The sequence below is a fragment of the Sinocyclocheilus anshuiensis genome, unplaced genomic scaffold (assembly GCF_001515605.1).
Source record: "Sinocyclocheilus anshuiensis isolate Anshui unplaced genomic scaffold, SAMN03320099.WGS_v1.1 scaffold1946, whole genome shotgun sequence".
Taxonomy (NCBI): Eukaryota; Metazoa; Chordata; class Actinopteri; order Cypriniformes; family Cyprinidae; genus Sinocyclocheilus; species Sinocyclocheilus anshuiensis.
The window spans coordinates 264,152-281,524 of NW_015546151.1; the positions used below are offsets into that span (position 1 = coordinate 264,152).

The 17,373-nt window shown below is 36.7% G+C and overlaps 2 protein-coding genes across 4 annotated transcripts in view; one reads left to right on the forward strand and one right to left on the reverse strand.

The window, feature by feature from the left end:
• Positions 1-13,716, reverse strand: part of LOC107701274 (huntingtin-interacting protein K) — a 16,301-nt gene extending 2,585 nt beyond the window's left edge. The window contains exon 1 of the mRNA XM_016503243.1: positions 13,593-13,716. The gene's annotated coding sequence lies outside the window, so the exon portion shown is untranslated. The remainder of the gene's footprint in view (positions 1-13,592) is intronic.
• LOC107701272 (serine incorporator 4-like) lies at positions 1,321-17,291 on the forward strand. 3 transcript variants are annotated; one of them, XM_016503240.1, is made up of 12 exons: positions 1,321-1,552; positions 9,490-9,657; positions 9,862-10,040; positions 10,282-10,361; positions 11,913-12,006; positions 12,437-12,648; positions 12,841-12,936; positions 15,686-15,812; positions 15,895-15,967; positions 16,407-16,446; positions 16,562-16,612; positions 16,958-17,291. In XM_016503240.1, exons 2-12 carry the CDS (start codon positions 9,574-9,576, stop codon positions 17,269-17,271), a joined length of 1,350 nt encoding a protein of 449 aa, XP_016358726.1. In that variant the 5' UTR covers positions 1,321-1,552; positions 9,490-9,573; the 3' UTR covers positions 17,272-17,291. The 3 variants fall into 3 exon arrangements, with proteins under 3 accessions (XP_016358726.1, XP_016358724.1, XP_016358725.1); XM_016503238.1 differs by lacking the exon at positions 1,321-1,552 and adding an exon at positions 7,266-7,657; XM_016503239.1 differs by lacking the exon at positions 1,321-1,552 and adding an exon at positions 7,268-7,657 and having other exon boundaries at positions 16,562-16,709; positions 16,958-17,248.
• The last annotated feature ends 82 nt before the right edge of the window (positions 17,292-17,373 follow it).

A 17,373-nucleotide genomic window follows, 5' to 3' on the forward strand; every position in this document is an offset into this window, starting at 1 on the left:
TGCTGTGGATCGCCGGATCGGCTTTCACCTATGAGGCGCCGGGCTGGACAAAAGTGAAGCGAACGCGGAGAGAGAGAGAGCGACAGTTCGCGAGAGAGGCCGAGTGTGTCCGAGAGAGAGCGAGATGCGCGAGAGAGACCGAAAATGTGCGCGAGAGGGACAGACAGTGCGCGAGAGAGACCGAGTGCGTCCGAGAGAGAGCGAGAGGATGCAGACAGGGTTTTATGTTTACACGGCGCGATGCAGTTTATGTCATTATAATCAGTAATTATGTCCCCACTGGATGCAACAAATGCCTCATTTTTGAAGTGGGTTTTAATGTTTTTGACTCGTCGCTCCGGCCGGGACACGGCATCACAGTATGGTAAGGGGCGTAACATTTCCGTCTCACGCTTGAGGTATTCAGCCAATCACAACGCACTGGATAGCTGGCCAATCACAGCACACCTCGCTTTTTCAGACCGATGAGCTTTGTAAAAATTGACGCGTTTCAGAAAGGCGGGGCATAGAGGAGAAACAATAATGTACAGTATGTGGAAAATAATGTGTTTTTTTTACTTTAAACCGCATAAACACATTTCATTACACCAAATACACCAAATAATGTTCTTTTTAGCAACATCATATGACCCCTTTAATAATAATAGTAATAGTTATAACAACATATAAAATTTACTTTTAAGCTATAACATATTTAGATACAAAGCATGTGCAATATGATGCATCAGCCAATGTGAATACTTCCTAATTTAGATGTTATAGCACAAAATGTAAAATATTAAAATATTTTAATATCATTCTTATTAATATTTTCATATTTTTAAAGTGTCATTAATGTAAAATACTAAATTAACTATTCTATTTAAAATGTTATTTGATTAATTGAATAACCAGTGACAGACAAAGCAGAATCCCAGTAAAAGAGATTCATCTGAAAGTTAAAATTATTCTGATTTATATGCAGGCATATGAATATTTTTTAGAGCGTTTCAGAGAAATGTACATTTAAAAAAAATAAAAATTTAATGTGTGAATTGTTGATTTTATTACAGTCATAAGGATGAAGTTGTGACAATGTTTTTCATTTAATAATAAAAAATAAAAAAAATGCAAAATTACACAGCCTCACTTTTAGGCAAACAGATGTTGTTTATGGGTTCAAACGGGTTCTATCTCTAATCAAAAGCTTTCTCGTAACTATTTTGATCCCTTAATAGTTTACCGATGACAAACACTACTACACTGTTAGTCTGTTACTACGTGCCTTTCTCTTCCTCGATGGGTTTTCTACCTCCTCCTCAACTCATAATCAGCTTAACAAAAAAAGAAAGCCTTTTCAGAGCACACCTGAAGTGCAGCACCTGCTCTTCTCACCAGAATCTGTTTACCATCTTTGAGGGACGCTACAAAGGTTTGATAGGAAGCCTTTCCCCATCATTACCAATCTGTTTATTCTACTGTACGATTGATCTCTGACAGCCACTGGACTTGGAGATTTCCTCTGACAGCCGGATCTGGGGAAGTGATGTGTTGTCGCTGTTGCTAGGCCCAAGTAAGCTTTACTGCATGTGATGATAGCACTGTGTGAGCTTTAGCATTTAGAGACCGACCTAAAATGTAGCTCGATTTTTAATTTAGTAGGGCAGCACGCTTCAGTGAAGGATGGGATTGAGCCGTTGCTGTTACATTAGTCAGTAGATGAAGAGGGCATGTAGAGAAAATTCAAGGGAACACAATATGATAAAATTCTGCAAATGTAAATGTCTAAAGAGCTGACAATGGGTTCTATTAGCAACACTTCAAAGTTTGAAAATACAGCCTTCAACAGATCTCCATAATTTTTTTTAATAAAAAAAAAAAAAATCACTAGGATATGGAAAAAAACTTTTTTAAAGTACATTCTGATCACACTGCTAAAAGCAATGTTTTTGCTCAGTATTTTTGTCTTGTTTTCCATTGCGAATGTCTAAAGATTCTTCAATCAAAATACACTGAGATGCAACATTTTCTGAGAAACTGTGGTTTGATTAAAACGAGAACAAATATCTGCCAATGGGGTCAGAAAAATACACTGAATTCAAAGGGGAAAACAAGTTGTCATACCTCATTGATGGATATTTTTTTCTTGTTTAAAAGTATAAACTCAATTTTGTTAAATGTCTCAGGAAAGAAAACATGTCAAGTAAATTTATCTTCATATAAGAATAATTTTTAGATATTTGTATTGGAAAACAAGACCGAAAAACTGAGGAAGATATTAATTTGTGCTGTGAAAGGAACATTTAATGTTGTGACTCTGTGACCAAAAGAATTAATGGCTTTCTGCTCCAATTTAAGACCTTTTTAAGGCCTTAATTTGTGGAAGGGTGAATGAAGTCTTTTTACGACCCATAGAAACCCTATGATGTTTCTATGATGACAGAATTTGGAAGGGAATTAACAATCCATTCCTTTAAGCTGAATATTATTATTATTACTGAACATATTTGTTCTGTACATTTATTTTGCTGTTTTTTTATGTATTATGTTTTCTACAATAATTTTTGTAAAGCATTTATTTATTTAGAGTAACCTGTTTATCTCCTTATGGTTTTCACGTTTACATCAGATGATGTTTTGAATCAGATGTGATGAAATATGTTTCTCTTTTTATAAAATGCTAAAAGTTAACATAGTGACAACATTTAACATAAGCATTTGATATAATAACACAAGCAGCTACTACCCTATTTATTGGTAATTGCATGAATTTAAACATTTCATTCTTGTAAAGGCCAGATTGTGTGTGTGTGTGTGTGTGTGTGTGTGTGTGTGTGTGTCTGTGGATGAATGTTTCCCATCACTTATTCTAAATCCCATGAAATAACATAGATCAAATGTTTCTCATGGGCCTGGCTGAGTGATTTGCATTGTATGTTGTCAGTCATGCTTTTGTTCGAACAGTGTGCTAGTGTCCCTCTCTCACTCAAGGCCCCCAATTATTGAGTGAAAAGACCTCCAGTCATTCTGGGTGTTTCACTCTGCGAGAGAGATTAGAGGTTCATTGAGTATACACTTTGTATACTTTAAAAGACTCTAATTGGTTTAGAAAAGTTAATGTCTGTGTGATTTAGCTAAACAAGGATTAAAGTTGCTAAATTAAACTCTCAGTTCCTAGTAACACATTTGTATGCACCTAGTTACAGAACAAATAACACTGATTCATAAAGCAGAATGTTAGTTACAAAAACAGACACATTTATTCCTCTCTTAACCTATTTCATAGACTTTTCCTCTTCTTAAGAGAGAAACACAATGGCCGTGCTTTAATGTGCTGCCACTCTGATAGCTGCATCCCACGAACAGTGTTATGTAATGATATGTCCAGCAAGGTTTTGGCCACATGACTCTATGGAACTGTCAATACTCTGAAAATGTCTTTCCAGACTGAAATAGTACACAGAGTCTGTACTGAGAGAAGTATTTAAACAACAATACACTCAAACAGTCACTTGAAAAGCTTCTGTTCACATGCAGTTCTGCTTTACAATCACATCCCGCTATTCACGTCCATGCTGGATTTTCAGGGACATTAACAAATGGGTCAAATAACTGCACCAGACCTACAGAGCATTAGTTGACCTATTAGAGGATTAGACTGTCACATTCAACATTTGTGTGTGTGTGTTTCACTACGCTGCTTTTTAGATTTTCTAGGTAAAAAATGCACTAGATGGACATCTTTGACAGTTGCGTTGAGTCTTGCATCTTTTTCAGTGCCTCGTGCTTGAGCGCCATATGTACTTTGGAGCTATAACATGTCAAGGATAAAACTAAAATGCTCCAGGAGAAAGAAAAAAAAAATCCATGAACAGTGTATAAAGAACATTTCTGAGAGCGCTATAAAAGGCTAGATAACTTGGAACAAACATTCTATTAATATGACTGGAAGAACTCTAGGAAAACCTTGCCAGAAAGTTCTGAAAGCTGAAGTTCTGAGAATATTCCCTGTTGGGTTGACAGTTTTGCCATTTGAAGATATATATACATTTACATTTAATAATTTAGCAGACGCTTTTATCCAAAGCTAGTTACAAATGAGGACAATGGAAGCAATCAAAATCAACAAAAGAGCAATGATGTGCAAGTGCTATAACAAGTCTCAGTTAGCTTAACGCAGTACACGTAGCAAGGGTTTTTTTAATTATATAATAAATAAAAAGAAAACAGAATAGAAAACGAATAGAGCAAGCTAGTGTTAGAGGTCTTTTTTGCTTTTGTTAACTGTATAATAAATGAAAAGAAAACAGATAGAATACAAAAAGATTAGAAAGCAAGTGTTAGTTTTTTTTTTTTTTAAGAAAACAAGCAAATTAATAGAGTGCAAGTCTAAAAGGGACAAGTGATTTTTTTATTTATTTTTTTAAGAATAGAATTAGAATAGTGAGTGCTAGAGTTAGAGGGTCAAATAAAGATGGAACAGATGTGTTTTTAGTCGTTTCTTGAAGATGGTTTTGTATGCGAGCAGCTACTGGTAGCCAGTGCAAATTGATAAACAGAGGTGTGATGTGCATTCTTTTTGGCTCATTAAAGATTAATCTTGCTGCCGCATTCTGGATTAATTGTAAAGGATTGATAGAAGTGGCTGGAAGACCTGCCAAGAGAGCATTGCAATAGTTCAGCCTGGATAGAACAAGAGCTTGAACAAGGAGTTGTGTTGCATGTTCTGAAAGAAAGGGCCTGATCTTCCTAATGTTGTATAAATCAAGAAAAACGTTTTCAATTTTACATTTAAGAATGCTTTCCTTGTAAATGGCAGCAGAAAGGGATAGTTCACCCAAAAAATAGAAATCCATCATGTAATTCCAGACCTGTATGACTTTCTTTCATCTGCAGAGCACAAAAAAAGAAAGGTAATACTTTATTTTAACGTGACGTAGTTTGTGACCCTGGAGCACAAAACCAGTCATAAGTATCATGGGTATATTTGTAGCAATAGCCAAAAATACATTGTGTGGGTCAAAATTATTGATTTTTCTTTAATGCCAAAAATCATTAGGATATTAAGTAAAGATCATGTTCCATGAAAATATTCTGTAAATTTCCTACTGTAAATATACTAAAACTTAATTTTTGATTAGTAATATGCATTGCTAAGAACTTCATTTGGACAACTTTAAAGGCACAACTTTTTTTTGCACCCTCAGATTCCAGATTTTCAAATAGTTGTCTCTCGGCCAGATATTGTCCTATCCTAACAAACCATATATCAACGGACAGCTTATTTATTCAGCTTTTAGATGATGTATAAATCTCAATTTCAGAAAATTAACCCTTATGACTGGTTTTGTGGTCCAGGGTCACATATTATGTTTCATATATTTACTATAATTATATACTGTATTATAACAGTAAATTGTGCATAGTTACAAAGAACTAACCCTAAACCCAGGGGTATAAAATTCTTGAGTAATTTAACTTAATTACTGTACTTGAGTATTATTTTTGGGGATTTGTACTTCATTCAAGTACAATTTACACTGACTACTTGTACTTTTACTTGATTACATTTCTGAAAAACAATTAAATTTTTATTTTTTTATTTTACAATTTTATTTCAACTTGAAAAGTACTAGTTACATTTTTGCCTTTTTCATTTTATCTTTCGTACATTAAATATGGTAAACAGAAAATCAAACATGCACGCTTGATGTGAAAGCCAATGAGGTTTGTTTCCTCATTTCAGCTTCAGTTATAACTTTTCAGGGTTACATTTTAAATGTTACAAATCTCCAAAAGTGTTTAAAATAACATTGTAGATTAAAGTAATTGTAAATCATGCTTAATAATGATTTTCAATTCATTTTCCAGGGAGTGGATATGTTGTATTGTAATATATTGAATAACAATTAGGGCTTATTCTTGTTATCTAAATAATTACATGATTTGCTCATTAATTAATCTAATTAGTCACAAAAAATAAGATATAAATATTTGCTGAGAAAAAAATATGTAAGTTAAAAGTAAGTTAGGGGCAGGTTTGGTGGTTTGGTTAGGGTCAACAGTGTAATTATAGATGTAACTACAGAAATTAATTACAGATGTAATTGCAGGACAGTGTTTTCAAATAAGTACAATGTAAAAGCATGTATGTACACAATAAGCGCATTGTATCAAATTATTAATTTAAATGTAAGGATATAGTTAAGGACACTCAATATAAAGTAAGGGCTGTAAATACATTTAATTAGTGTTACTCAGTACTTAATTGTGTAATTACACTGTAACGGCATCACCTTAAAAAATGTAACCAGAAGATACTGTGAAAAATAAAATGAAATGAAAGTCAGTGTAGTCCAGTGTTGTTTAGACCACAACTTTCTTTAGAATATATACTTTTGGGTTCCACAAAAGAAATATGAAAGTCATACAGGTTTGTAATGACAGGGTGAGTTAAATGGCAACAATTTCTACATTTGAGTGATTTCAAGTGTGATTTCTGAATCAACATCACAACAGTCATGTACGATGTCAAATCTGTACATGATGCTGAAGGCTAGTGATTCAAGTGGGCCTGTGTTTGCCAGACCCTTGTTGTCTGGATTAGTGTGTCACTCTACTGGAGAGAGAAGGTCACCCAGGCTGAGACGAGGACTAAAAACTCCAGGATAATCCCAGCACACATCCTCACACATACACACTGACCTAAATATAGAGCTACCGGACGCTCTGCACGCTAACAACTCATAACACATGACATGACACACTGTTACATATATGATGCTTATCCACACATATGATTCTTATCCACTTCATAACAGCTGAAATAATTGTGAAGATTTAGTATGTGAAGTTTGCTGAATTGCACCCCCATTTTACACTAGGCTGTGGTCAATGTATGCAAAACAAAAATGCAGAACTGGACCTGTGCATTCCTCCAAACACCCGCTTCATTCGCATTCCTCTGTTTCTGGGTCAAAGCATAATGACCAGATTACATATGAGGCCTCTTTAAAGTCAGACTAGTGAGCAGTTGCTAAGGTGTCACTTGCTAGGGGGGGGGGATCCAAAGGTATGTCTACTTTGAGAAAGCAGTCACAAAATCGCAAGTAATTATTTTGCCCTAAAGCGATTAGGACCCTGGAGCAATCCTATTGTGCGTGTGACGGTGCTCTGGAGCTGGTGCACTGGAGCGAGGGGGAAGGGAGGGACAGATGGGCCAACACATGGAACCTGCCCCCTCCTCCCGCTGCTCTTGTTGCCTAATCTCACTGGGTGAGTACAGGCGGCCGGAGGGAAGGCAACTGGGCATCCACCCTTGCTCACACACTCTCCTGGCACCATTCGATGCCACCAGGCTGCTCGTATAGGATATGGGAAGACTGTTCGGATGTTCCCACGAGAGCAACATGAGGGTGTGCATTTGGGGATTTGTGGAACTACACCTGCAGGAGAAACTAGCTGAGGACTCTTTCCTGTAAAGCTGAGGAGCTCCTAGTGTCCTGACCCTGACTGGCTATAGCATACGCTTTTTTATTTATTATATTTACTAGATTTTTTTCTGGAGGTCTTGTTTTAATGACTAATCGTCCTTGAGAAATAAGAAGCCATGTCGACTTCTCAAGCTTTACACCACAGCGGTGTCTACAACTATTTCCTGAACATGGTGGCTTATCAGGTGAGAGAGAGATGGAGATGGAGATCATGTGAGAATGACATCAGGTTTTTCAGATGATTATTCTTTTTTGTCAGAGATCTCTGATCACTGAAACACACACACACACACACACACACACACACACACACACAGCTTTATTCAAGCTTCTCTTATAAGAATCTAATCTGCCTTTGTAGAAAATTTATGATGAATGATAGACATAAGGAACCTGCCTGTTTCTAATGTCACTTATCTTACAACTAGAACATTTTCAATCACTGGATTATCAGATGTTTTGGCTGTGGCTTTAGAAAACAAGTTGGATTACTGAAAAAAATAAAACTGAAAAGCTTGTGAAGTGACACAGTGTGTTTACAGGTTGTCATAATGCTCTGGCATAATGCTCTTAGTCCTCAGCTCATTTCTTTTTCTATTGTATCAACTATTTAACCTCGCATTAGTGCATTTTCATTTTAATAACTCAGCGGCTGTGCTTAATCACCAGAATAGAACAATCCACTTTTAAACTTTAATTCCACTACTATTTTATATGACTACTATTTTTATTGCACTGTTAAAGTCATTTGGTCAGTTGTTGTTATTGTTGTTTGGTATGCGCAGGTATGCGAAGGTAAAACGCACAGGCATCATGGAAAGTGCGTTCTGTCAAATGAAATTAAGAGGATGGATGACTCATTCTATCATTATGAGCTTTAAGAATCTGTGTGTTTTCATCCTCCTTCACTGGCTGTAGGAATATTGCCACTGAATTATTAAGAGCAGTTTGAGTTATATAGTAATTAGACAGCTTGTCTCAAGTGAATTTTAAGTACAACACAGTGATGCACCATCAGTGAACTATTAGACATGTTTTTTTTAATGTAAATGAACATTTATAAAATGAATGATAAAATAGGGGTAGCCCTATTTCGTTTAGTTAATAAGGAAATTACTTAAGGGTAGATGATTTATTTGTTTGTATAATAAACACATTGTTAAGTTTGTTTGTTTTTTCTTTGAGATGTGAGATTCACTGATAAAACCTTTCAACTTTTGTGCAATTTTTATAAAGCAATTTCTATAAAGGAAAAAATCAAATCTTCCAGCTGGTACCAATATACTGTGCTGTGTTAAAAGAAAAATGCATCACCTAATTTGATGTTCCTGGTCAAACATGGCCGGCCTTTTAAAAAATTGCTTGTAAATCTCTCACTACGCTATATTATCACCAAATCTTATTAATCTGCACCTCAGTTTTTGAGTGAACATTGTGTACAATTTTGGCCAAGTTCACTCAAAAACTGAGGTGCATAAGCTCAGATCACTGATGCCTATAATCAATTAGTTCTGAAGACAAATACAAAATCTGTGCTAATAGAAAAAAAAAAAGTCTTAAGTTTTAGTCCAATGTAATAACACTAACTAGTATTTTCAGGAAAAAGAAAATCCTCCAGGCCAAAATGACTGGAACACAACATAAGGTCAATTGCAAATGGGTTAGACATTTACATAACTCGAAATTTCAATTGAGACTGACTATATATTTTGATGGCCTTTCCCTGCATTTCAAATTGTGAATGACTGCAACAGGATATTGGATTGAAGCACAGTGTTAAACATTTCTGAAAGATTTTTCACTATAACACGTGCCGTTATCATTCCAAATCCTGTATATGCTCATAAAAGATTGTTAATCTGTAAAGTCAGTGGGAACCGAGTTTCAGCCCAATCTATGCTTCTGGGTTTAGCTGAGGATAAAAGATGCTTGGACCTCATCCATCAGAAAAATCCAGATGCTTTGAGTGATCTCGATTAATCCCAAACCCTGACCGGTCTGCTTTTCTTTCCATCAGATATGCTGCTGCTGTGGCCCGGCACCGTGTTCCCTGTGCTGCTCCTTCTGTCCGCCCGTCAAATCATCAACCACCACGCGGGTCATGTACACGCTATTCCACATCCTGGCCTGCACTGTCTCATGCCTCATGCTGTCTAAGACCGTGTCAGAGGCAGTGAGGGAGAATGTAAGTTGTCTACAAGTTGCACTGGCTCCAGTGGTTCTAACCTATAGTTTTATGTAAACACCCCAAACTCTGCTTCATTTGTAGTCTCAGCCAATCAAATCTTGGCTAATCTGCTTGGCAGGACACACAGCAGCTACACATGCCAGCAGTCTGTGCCCGACAGAAACGCTGTGGCACGCAATAACAGATGTCATTCATCCTCAGGTGCCTTTCTTTAACATGGTGTGTGATGAGGCTCATGGTGGAGGAGACTGTCAGATGCTGGTGGGCTACTCTGCCGTCTACAGGGTGTGTTTCGGCACAGCTTGTTTCTACTTGATGATGGCCATCTTCCTCATTGATGTGAAGTCTAGTCAGGATTTCCGAGCCCTCATTCATAACGGGTCAGTGTCATTATTCCCTACACTCTTTAAAATAAAGGCATCTATGGTTCCATAAAGAACCTTTAACATCCATGGAACCTTTCCATTGCACAAAAAGATTCCCTATAGTGGAAAAGGGTGCACTTCTTCTTTAGATTGTTAAAGCTTCTTCTATGAAGTTGCTGAGGAAAGTTCTTATGAGGAAGGTTTATTGAGTTACTTATAAACTAACACAACACTTATTCTCCTCATCTTCACGTAGGTTCTGGTTTCTGAAGTTCATCACCATGCTTGGAATGATTGCTGCTGCCTTCTTTATTCCCACAGAATCTTTTTTGCATGGTGAGCTGATCATCTCTGAAGGCTTATATTTCTGATAAATAATATGTAGGCATGCACCGATATCAAAATTTGCAAGATCGGATTGATACTAATAAATCCAATAATAACACTATGGTTCAAAAGTGTGGGGTCAGTATTTTTTTTGACACAAGAACACATTATTTTGATCAAAAGTGAGCAAACACATTTATAAAATTACAGATTTCCATTTCAAATAAATGCTGTTCTATTCACCAAAGTATCCTCAAAATAAAATATATCAAAGTTCTGGGAAAATGTGACCCTGTCTGTGCAATCCAGGCTAAAGTCTCAAAATCTAATTATGAGATAATAAGCATCAAAGTTTGATTTTAACCATTAATTTCATTATGATTTCAATCTTACTCAGTTAATATTAAAGTTATCAAGGTTACATTTTCACAGAATGTTCTTTACCTTATGAAGGATGATTTCATGTAGTTTTCACAGCCAGGGTCACAAATATTAAGCACAACTGTTTTCAACATTGATAATAATAAGAAATGTTTCTTGTATGCCATATCTGCAGATTTCTGAAAGACCATGTGACACTGTAGACTGAAGTAATGACTGCTCACAATTCAGCTTTCACAAGAATAAATTACATTTTAAAATATGTAAAAATAGAAAACAGTCGTTTAAATAACAGTTCACAATTTTACTGTATTTTTCTTTTTAATAAGAGACTAATTTCAAACACATTAACAAAATCTTACCGACCCCAAACTTTTGAACGGTAGTGCTTGTTATGGCCAATTCTATAATCAAGTCATGATTAATCAGAATTCTGCTTTGTCTAAATAATTTATAATACTACTAATAATAACGCTAAAACTAAAATAAATCATTTGAAACAAGTGAAGTTAGACATCTCAACATTATAATGTACAGTATGAAAGATAGATATTCATTTTGAGTTTTGCTAAATATTGAATTTAACTGTGTAATTAAAGTAGTTTTAAAGATTAACTTTAAATGAGTGTTACATGATGGTCTAACTGTAAAAATATGGGAAATGAGAATGCGCAATTAAATATTCAAAATTGATAACTATAAATTAATCTCTAAAATTGGAAAATAACCAATACGATACCAATATATTGTGCATCCATACTGATATGGGAAAGGAAGTATATCGATCAAAACATGGAGATTGTAGTGAATACTAGTCTGTATCTAAAGTGATTATGTGCTTAATGGGATTATAGAGGCTGATGGCTCTGGCCAGTCTGGATAATGTGAATTGCACTTATTATTTAAATCCACCAGGTAGCACTATAGACACACTGAACATTTTCCATTAGCACACAAAGTGGGGATTCACTCAGTGGGCCTCATTTATGAAAGACAACCTGAACACATTTCTCTTAAAATCGTTCAAAAACTGTGCGTAAAAGGTTGAATTCAGTGTGACATTTTACAGACAAATTATTTTACGTATGACTTTGTTCTGCTCAAGATTCAGAATTAAGACCATCGTTCCATGAGTCTTACTTTAATTGAAATGTTCTCTTTTCTCCTCTCTTCATGTAGCCTGGCATTATGTTGGAGTAGTGGGAGGCTTTGCTTTTATCCTCATTCAACTCATTCTCATCACTGCTTTCGCTCATACATGGAATAAAAACTGGTGAGTGAAGAAACTAGGTTCACACAGACAGTACTGTAGGTACGACCTCCTAACACAAACCTGCAATAACCCACAACAACTACTGTAGGAAAGCACCCATTACCAGACTATGAAGAACCACATCTGGTTCATGTCCGAGTCACATGTCGCTCTGGAATGATAAAATATCTCCCTTCACAGTTTTAGAGTTTTAGATAATCTCTGTCCTTCCTGTTTCTCGCTCTGGTCTCTCACTTATTCATATACACATGCATACAAACACGCATGCAAATATTCAATCTCCTCTGACATCCAGCTTTCCCCAGATGTTTGTGGAGTATACCTCAAGCCATTTTGAAGCAGAAAGTCATCTTAACACAATGGAATTGTGAATTCTCTTTTCAATTTAGATGTGAGGCATCACTGATCTCACCCCGTCTCTCATTCCCAGGTTAACCGGTGCAGCTGAGAATAAGAGGTGGTACGTGGCAGTCATGTGTGCTACCCTCTTTTTCTACACCGTCGCCACCATGGCCTTCACTTTTATGTACAAATACTACACTCACCCAGCGGGATGCCACCTGAATAAAGCCCTGCTATGGACTAACCTGGCCCTCTGCACCATCATGTCCTTTATTGCGGTCACTCCCTGTGTGCAGCAAAGTTAGTGATCTGTGTCTGTTCTCTCACTGACACAATAGTATAGTAGATTATAGCAGTAGTTTTGATATAAACAAATCAAGAAACGATACAGGTTTTGTGGGAATACTCTTGCAACAATTAAACCATGAAATGTATCTAAATCAAGCATGACTAGTCATTTAAGCTGACAATTTGTTTTGCTGTCCTTCTCAGAGCAGCCCCGCTCAGGACTCCTGCAGGCTTCCATTATTTGCTGCTATGTCATGTACCTGACCTTCTCTGCTCTATCCAGCCGCCCACCAGAGAAGGGTAAGTCGGAAAGACTGCTTGTCATATGCATAACAGTGTCAGGTCTTAAGGCAAGATACTACAGGAAAAAACATTATTTTTCCATGCACTGGTAAATTTTAAGATTTTGGGCTATTTTGCTCTCATAACATGTCTTCTTTCAGACTAGTATAAAGAAAACATCCAAAATACACTACTTGCGTCAGTAGATTTGAATTATAATACATCTTTAAAGGCCATTTTCTCAAAATGAGTCACTTCAAAAGCACTTATGTTTGTTTAAATATAATTTTCCTGATTTATGTAACATGTTTTTCCCTAAAATGATTTGTTTTTATGGTTGTTGAAAGTTTTCTGATTTAAGGAGTGATGAAAAGAGATCCCCCTTTAAAAACCTTTGACTAATATATCAACAAAATGTATCAACAATATTTAAATAGCCTATAACTTTTCAGAATTCTTGTAATACAAAACCATTTTCTGAATGTGCAGTGATTAATCAAAAGGAGCATGCATGGTGACATCTGTTAGTTAATTTGTACCCTGTGGTGTCTTGTCTTATAGCCTAAACGTATCTAAAAAATATGGTGCTCTGGCTTATTGGTGTTGTTTTTTTATGGAAATCATATTATGTGCACATAGGTGGATAATAACTAATAAATTAAAGCATAGCATACCTTTAATTATGAAAGGATGTTTTGGGCAAGTTGTTTGGGTTCTCCGTGGTATCAGGTCAGTATAAACTTTACGGAAAAAGAAACATTTTGTAAATGCTTGAATCCATAAACCTGCTGTTAAGGACAATGACAGACTGACGCTAACACCTGAGCGTAATGATTTGACCAATCACTGGGCGCATATTTACATAGAACACACCTCCAGAGCTAGACCGAGATGCTTTTACGTTAATTTTTAACTAAATAAAGAAACAGTCATTCAACAAATAAATCATGTCGATGTAAAATAGGCTATGTATATTCATATTTTTATTTAACGTTTTCTGTCTCACCATAAATGCAAATTATTTAATCGTCGTTGTCTCATTGATTGGGGAAAAGCTTACTGTAGAGGTCACGAGCAGCGTATTCATCATTCGACCAATCACCTCTGGGAAGGTCTGAGTCAAGAACCAATCGCTGTCCTTACAAGACATCATCTGAGCAGATGAGCGAAAACTGAATTGTGAATTGAATTGTGAACTAATTGAAAGTATATTTTAAGTCCTACTAAAATTACTACAATAAAACTGAAGTAAAAATAAAGCTAAATAGAAATACAAAATAACATTAAAATTAAAAAAGCACATAACAAAACTACTAAAACCTGAATTAGAATGAAAACTGAAATTATAAAAAAATGTAATATTTCAAAATATGAATAAATTCTGCAAAAGTATAAAAACAATTATTAAATAAAACAGATCACAACATTGCTGATGCGTCGAGTAACACTTTAATGACACCGTTACCTATTTGCAAGATCATTAAACACTTAAAGGTGCAGTAGGAGATCTTGGAAAATGCTAACTTTAGCCTGATAGCACTGAAAGCGAACTTCCCACTTTCCTGCCATCGCAGTCCAAAGCCACGCCCCCTGAACGCATATACGCTCACTCACAGACCAGAATACCAGAGACAACATTACTACAATAGGCTACATCAGTGGTTCCCAATTCCAGCCCATGTTCCGAAGTTAAATAAACTTCAACAGATTTCCCCTGCTCAGGGAGTAAGGAGCAATGAACACTGTGTAGGGATCATACCGATCGGAACACAGTTCATGCATGTAGCTCTCTTCTAATGAATTGGTTATCTGAATCGGGTGTGTTAACTAAGCGAGACATGCAAAATATATGCGCGAGGACATGAATTGGGCTTCATCATGTGTCATTCACCGGTGAGAAAGCTTTAAAAGTACTACAATACCAGGAAGGAAGATCGGGTTGTTGATGTTTGTCTGCCATTCTCGCTTTGTCTGCACAGCGTGCGTGAACGCACTGATGGCGTATTCTGTCTGCGCGAACCGGGTGCGCAGAGGTATGCTAATACATACGTTGACAGGCAGGTAGGAAAGCCAGTTCCCTGATTGTTCTGGAAGAAACTAACCCTGGATCCAACATGTGTGAGCCTGTCTCTACCTGTCAACATAAAGCCAAGTAACTAACCATCCAGTCACAGTAATGATGACAGGCATTTGTAGAGTGATTGGTGACCTTTTTAAATTATTTCCACTCTTTATGAAACACTAAAATGCTTTCTAGAGCGCAATGCAGATCACAGACTGATCTGATATTTGAAGGTCACAGTGCAGCCTCCATGCAGTGGTGCGTGCAAACCTCGACCGGAGTAATCGAATAGATTTATCCCTCAGCAAAATTAATCAAACTGCCTGTAATCACATAGTCATTAACAAAGTCATCAGTGGAGCCCACAAAACTCTTCTTGGTTCGTCATCTCACCTCACATCATTTCATCCATTAGTGGTGAATTTCAGAGAAGGTGATGAATGGTGCATGCTTAACATACGACAGAGATGAATGAGATTTCTGGAAAGAAAAGCTTTGCTTACAGATTTGGAACAACATGAGGGTGAGTAAATAATACAATTTTAATTTTGGGGTGAACTATTCCTTTAATGCAACAGGAACTTACAGGGCATGATTCTGAAACCCTGAACGATGAGTTTGTAGGAAAACAAATCAGGAATTTAATTCACATTAGGACAAAATAAATGTGTGATGAATAACACCAGCTTTTGTGTGTTCTTTCAGTGGAGTATCAGGGGGTCAACATGACGGTGTGCTACCCCAAAGTCAGCAGGGATGAGATTCAGAATGAAGGCAATGCAGTGGCCATTATTGGGGCTGCAATCATGTACTGCTGTGTTCTCTTCGCATGGTGAGTAAAAAAGTACAAAGAGTAAAGAGGTATTAATATTGGGATATTAATAGAAAGGCTAACTGCCGATTTTCTCTCTCAGCAATGAGGCTTCATACTTAGCTGAGGTCTTTGGACCTTTCTGGATGATAAAAGTTTACCGCTATGAGTTCCAGGTATGTGTCTTTCTCAGAAAAATATTAGTGACTTGACTTCTTTAACTCTTGAAGGGATAGTTAACCCCCCAAAAAACTGAAATTCTATCATTCCAAACTTGTATGACTTTCGTTTTTCTGCAGAACAAACAAAAGAATATATTTTGAAGAATGTTGCAAACCAAAGTTTCCGTTTTCCCTTTGACTTCAACTGTATTTTTTGTCCATATAATGGAAGGCAATGGTAACGGAAACTGTTTGGCTACCAACATTTTTCAAAATATCTTTTTTTGTGTTACACAGAAGAAAGTCATACAGGTTTGGAACTACACGAGGGTGAATAAATGATGACAGAATTTTCATTTTTTGGTAACGTAAACTATTAAAATTACGGAAATGTTGTACTTAAATATTTGAATGAATGTCTCTGACAATGTCTCCCACTATATGTCCTGAACAGAAAGCCTCCTGTTGCTTTTGCTGCCCAGAGGCCAAAGATGGTGAGAAGAATATCACAAGTTCCAATATCCATATATTTCACACACATATTAATGTCATTAAACACAATAGTGTATGAGACAGACGGTATTAACAACTTTGTTTCTGTCCCGTCAGAGGAAGAGTTTGTCATTGACGAGAACAAAGGCTGTCAGAAAGTCATCCACAGTGAGTCCCATCGCGTCGCCTACAGCTACTTTTTCTTCCATTTTGTTTTCTTTGTGGCTTCCCTCTACGTAATGATGACCCTCACTAATTGGTTCAGGTCAGTTGTTAAAGAAGTCATCTGAGCTGTTCTAGAGATCTATTGAGAAATATTGAGCTGAATATTTTCTCTTTTATTTTTTTGTTTTTTGATAACATATCTAAAAGAAGGGCTTTTTTCAGATTTAGCTAATATCTGGAGTTGCTAATATCAATTGTGTTACCAAACGTGTAGCACACACACAAATGTACATGAAAGTAAAGAGGGCTCAAATCACAATTTTGATAATACTGTTCTGTCTCCTCCAGTTATGAGACTGCTGTGCTGGAGACCACCTTCACCCATGGGAGTTACTCCACATTCTGGGTCAAGCTGTCCTCCTGCTGGGTGTGTGTGGTTCTGTATCTGTGGCTCCTCCTGGGTCCCCTGTGCCACTGCCAGTCTGATCACAAACGACCTCGCCGCGCCCGCATCAAGAGACGGGCTGCCTCCCACCGCCACGTTAGCGTCAGCGTGTGAATTACAGACTGTTAAACAGCGTCAAAGACAGTGGGGATGGGTGCCGGTTACTGGGGAGTTCCACCCCAAAGGAAATGGGTCACAGCGGCTCTCTGAACGCTGAAGAGCAGACTTCAATTAAATTAACATTGATCCTCCTGATAATCCTGTTAGGATTAAAATCACCAGCACTATGAATGCAATTCAACATGGGAACAGAAAATGT